Raw genomic sequence first — 5,218 nt, 5'->3', positions numbered from 1 at the left:
TAGGCCGAACAGACTGTCAAAACACTTTATTTGTATCTAACTATCATGCAGTTATAAGCATAGTAATTGTATAAAATGTGTGTAAAAATATAATTCTTTAAATACACTTACAAGGGAAACTGCAAAGTTTTCTGTTACTGTCTGATATTAATTGAATCTATGTACTATGTAGAGTACAGATCAGAGTAACATGCAGTACTGTAAGTGAAAGGCACTCTTGAGTTAAGAACACAGTATGGTATTTATTCCTCCCTCAGCGCCTTCCTCTCAGCTTGGCACCTATTCAGACACTCTTTGCACAGGAAGCTTTCTTTGACTAGGTAAAAGCTCTCTGAAATACTGACTGGTTTCTCAGTGGGTATCTTCTCAGCAATAATTGGATTCCTGTCCATCTTGATACTCTCCAGTTTTTTCAGCTTCAAGAGGCAGCTGGGGAGGCGGGTGAATCTGTTGTCAAAAAGGCCAATGTGGCGGAGGTCCTCCAGTGCACCAATGGAGGCAGGAAGAGCTTCCAGCTGGTTGAGACCCAGGTTCAGTGTTTGGAGTTTATTCAGGAGGCCGAGCTCACTTGGGAGGCTTGTGAGACGGTTGTTGCACAGGTTTAAAACCTTAAGGTTCTGCAGGTAGCCGATAGCCACGGGGAGCTCCTCCAGCTAGAAACAATAACACATTTTTTAACAGATGGTGATTTTGGTGCATTAAACATGGACATAGTTACGAACCATGGTACAATTTTGAAATGGGCAAACTACAGCTGCCAACAGGCTAGTTACAGTTAGCGGGTCTCTAAGGTGTCCCCGTATGTTTGTGATTATTTAATGATTGGCTTTTGATGATTAGTACTTTAATCTAGAGGTTGTTGTTTTTTTTTTAATGGGCTTAATTTTAAATATTTGGAATATTTAATTATTTAAAATTATTTAAAATAGTGTGACACAACAACTGTGTAGCAGCCCCACAGTATTGCTGCTATACAGTAGCTACCATTTATTTACCTACTTTTAAAGAGTTGTTGTAAACATTAGACATTATCTGTCACACTCACATAATTGCTGTGCAAATCCAAAACAGTCATTTTGATGAACTGAGCAATAAAATCTGGAATTTTTCTGATCATGTTCCTGCTCAGGTCCACTTCATCCATGTGAAAGAGCTTCTGGATGCACTTTGGAACAGCTGTAATCCCCTTGAAAGTGAGATCCAGTCGGCGTTTACCATCCAATGTCAGCTCCACGCAGTTCTGGGCCATTTTCAAGGTGATCTTCTTACTTTTAGTCTTTCTTTTGGCTTTCGTTCCCTTGGCCATGCTGTTAGTCTGTAGTTAACCTTTTCCACTAATGCGCTGTGACGACAGAGTTGACCGTGGAGCCAGTCTGTGAGATCCCGTTACCCAGGCAGCGGTAACTGTAGACAAAGTCAAGCTTTACCTTTCCTGTTAGATAAAATATGAGTAACCGTATCATTTGCTTTGTTCCATGACAACAATGCTAACATGACAACAGAAATCAGAAGACTTGCAGTGAGTTTAAACTTATGAACAGAAAACACTTTTGACTCCTTACCAGCATTAATGCCTCCTCACACCCAGTTCAAAACAGCAGGGAAGAGAAAAACAGAAGATACTTGACTATCTCTTTCCTCAGCCTAAGAATGTTGCCACACGTCCAACTGTCACTGCAAAGAGCTGTAAATAGATAAGCGGTCAGACTGCTGCTGTTTGACAGGTCAAAAATCACCATGCTGCATCATGGCTGTCTGTCAGCTAGGACTCACTTGGGTAAATGTGGCATTTTTTGTAATTTGTTCCCAGGCAACTGCTGTTTTGTCTGGTAGCTTTGGTTATAGCTATAGCTTTATAGCAATGAGCAGCCACCACTCACAGCAGGGCAGTTTGTTCTTTTAAAAATCTGTGTGAAGACATTTTAAAAAACAACAGCGTCAGTTTCCAGGGATTATCCTCTTTCAAATGAAGCTATGGAGGATTTCAGGTCCAAATTACTGATAACAATGAGCTGTTGATGCCTGTGTGACACCTACACGTGTATGGTCAATTGTATTTTTTTGTAAAACATTTATTAATGTAAAAAGCATTTTTTCATGGTGGTATTGCACTTTTCAGTTAAAGTTATGAAGACGTGATTGCGTGGCAACGCCACAAGGGAGAAGTAGTTGTGAGCGCGATAGGCCATTGCAACGCTTCTGTACCTCAGAGGAGGAAGAGCCTGCAGACCAAATGCAACTCATGTCTCCTGTCTCTACTTTTCTGTATAAAAACAGACCCCATGGAATACCTGTAACACCTGTAGCTGATTTGTCCATATTTTTGTTATTTATCTCACTGAAATGCAGCTCTGCGCAGTACTTTGTATTTGCCACTTTGTTTGAAATGAAGAACAAGTACTGCTGCCTACATAACAGCGAATGTATACATTTATACATGAATGTGAGTCCCACAGCCTAAGTAAACCAACTATACACATACTGCTTACATTGCAAATGCTGGCAGCTAATGAGGCCATTCTTGCTTTATATCTGAAAAAACACCTAAACTCCCACTGCTCCACCAGACCTCAAAAGTTACTCAGTCTCATCATCTTTTCGTCATTTTTAATGTTTACATTATTAAAAAAGTTTCATTAATGATGGGAAACAAAATATCCCAAACCTCGCTCTGAAAAACAATGAAATGGATGTTGAAAAGGATAAATAAATAGTGCACAAGTCAAGAAATGTGATTCCATGCACTAGTGACGTGGAATAGAAATCTGACCTTTGACCTTTAATCATTTCCAGTCTTTCTCAAGCTTTGATGTGATTCTTTTTCCCGCAAACACAGAGACTTTTGTCAACAATGAGTTTAAAGTGTCACATATTGCAGTCAAGAAGCATTACTCTGCATCATGCATTGCTGATGATGTACTTTTTCGATATGAATACCACACAATCTTACCAGCAGGTGGGGCTGTCTTCATACATATAAGTTCAAGATCACTTTGTTACTTTTACATTTAAAATAGTGGATTGACTTAATTATTTGTCCCATATTGTTCCATATTGATTTTGACCTGCTGGAAGCAGCCATCAGAAGATAGTTAACATGTGTTCATGAAAGACTGGACATGTTCAGCAACAATAGGAGGGCTGTAAGATTTAAACAATAATCAGATGTGCCAAGAAGACAGGATGGATCCATGCTTTCATGGTTTTTTTTATGTGAAAATTCTGACCCCATCAATCTAATATCAGAGCTAAAAGTGAGACTAATCAGACTAGATAACTGTTTTTCAATCTTCTATTATCTAATATTGGTAAACCTGCAGAATCTTCCTCTTCTTTGGTGACAGAAGTGGCGTCCGGTGTGGTCTTCTGCAGCTGTCGCCGATCTGCTTCAAAGCTGGACCTGTTATGTATTCTGAGATGCTCTTCTGCATTGATTGTAACAAGCTACGTTTTCTTCCCATCAGCTTGAAGCAATCAAATCATTCTTTTACACAGAGAGCCACCGCTGGATATTGTCTCTTTTTCCAGTCTCTGTAAACTAGTGATGATGTCACGGCGAGTGGAGTGAGCCGTGTGGAGAAAATAAAGGAAGTTTAAAATAACTAATTATCTGTCCTGATTGGAGAAACCATCACTAGTCCAGCCGGCAAAGCAGGAGGAGAGGGTGGAGGGTTGGGTGCTTGCCCTTCTGACTCCATACTTTCTACTACTTGTTTGGGTTCTTCCCTGACGTCCATCTTACGGACAGAGTCGGTTTTATGCGGCGTTTTTGTCTGAACTCGTCCAGAAGAATGATAAAGTGATTCCGACTGGGATCCTGTGGCGCACATTCATAGGAGGTTTCGATCCTCTCAGACTGGGACTGACATATAACACAGAACTAAGTGGGAACAAAGTGTGACTTTCCAGTTACAATCAGTCAGTTTTAATGAACATATGATGCTTAGCCAAAGAATACAAAGGTTATTCGTTTTATAGAGAAGTCAAATACATGAAAAGTGCCGTATTTATAAACTAATTAAAACCAAACTGATAAATATGAAAAATTAAATCTAATTAATACATAAAACAATTAACTCTTTCATGACTTTACTGCATTTATAAAACTGCAGTAGTTCCTACTTTGTTATTACCCAGTTATACAGAATAAAGTTAACCGGTTTCAACTGTTGACCAGAAACATTTAAATATGTTACATGTTCATGTTCAAGAATCTTTGTTAATTATCATATATATAATATTTAATAACACTAACAAGGAACTTGTAATTTGATTTAATTCAACAAATATTCTTCACTTTTAGATCAGCAAGATTGTGAAGGACCTCAGCCATCCCAACAACGGACTGTTCTCTCTGTTGAGGTCAGGAAAGCGATTCCACTCCCTGAAGACCAACACAGAGAGACTGAGGAGGAGCTTCTTCCCGCAGGCGATACGGTCTCTCAATCACACCACCACACAGTACTGACCCACACATATGGTTCTTACACACACACTGGACTTTCTGGACTTTGTTTACACTAATTTGATTAGATGCGTGGTCATCTTATCGAATCACTTCATCACTAAATCTCTTTAAGCATATTTGCACTGCACAAGACACTTACAAATGTGGATTGCACAACACTGGACATTATATTTCTTCATTTCCACTTAATACTGTACAGCTGCTGTTATTGTATATATATATATGTATATATATATATATATATATATGTATATATATATATATATGTATATATATATATATGTATATATATATATATATGTATATATTTCTTCATACATTCTTATATAGTTCTATACTGTGTATTTTGTTGTAGAGTTATTTTATTTTCAACTTTAATTTATATATTTTATCTTATTCTTTCCCAGTTAAATTTACCCTTCATTCTAATTTGTTGTTGTACAGTTATTTCATTTTTAACTTTAATTTTTATATTTTATTTTATTCCTTCCTAGTTAAATTGACCCTTTTTAATTTTCATATTTATTTCCTATCTTATTCATAGCCTTTTTTTCCTTTAGGTCACGAGCAGTTGTGTAAGCATTTCACTGCATATCATACTGTGTATGACTGTGTATGTGACAAATTTGAATTTGAAATTGATTTGAGCTTCAGCTCAACCAGTTACAACATTAACTGCTGACTTCTGTAATTTAATACCCCATTAAGCTGAACTATACTGCAAAGAGAAATATTGTACATGTATTTAAC

The 5,218-nt window shown here is 37.5% G+C and overlaps 1 protein-coding gene across 1 annotated transcript; it reads right to left on the bottom strand.

Moving 5' to 3' along the window:
- Positions 1–242: 242 nt before the first annotated feature.
- On the bottom strand, positions 243–1,753 carry lrrc18b (leucine rich repeat containing 18b; the record flags this gene model as incomplete). Its single annotated transcript, XM_082538559.1, has 3 exons — positions 1,563–1,753; positions 1,046–1,432; positions 243–653 (listed from the first exon to the last, which is right to left on the bottom strand). Exons 2-3 carry the CDS (start codon positions 1,304–1,306, stop codon positions 243–245), a joined length of 672 nt encoding a protein of 223 aa, XP_082394685.1. The 5' UTR covers positions 1,307–1,432; positions 1,563–1,753.
- Between the last annotated feature and the right edge of the window lie 3,465 nt (positions 1,754–5,218).

Source organism: Aulonocara stuartgranti (assembly GCF_965226115.1).
Source record: "Aulonocara stuartgranti genome assembly, chromosome: 7".
Lineage (NCBI taxonomy): Eukaryota > Metazoa > Chordata > Actinopteri > Cichliformes > Cichlidae > Aulonocara > Aulonocara stuartgranti.
Note: the sequence above shows the minus strand (reverse complement) of the source record. Positions and strands in the feature narration are given on the sequence as shown.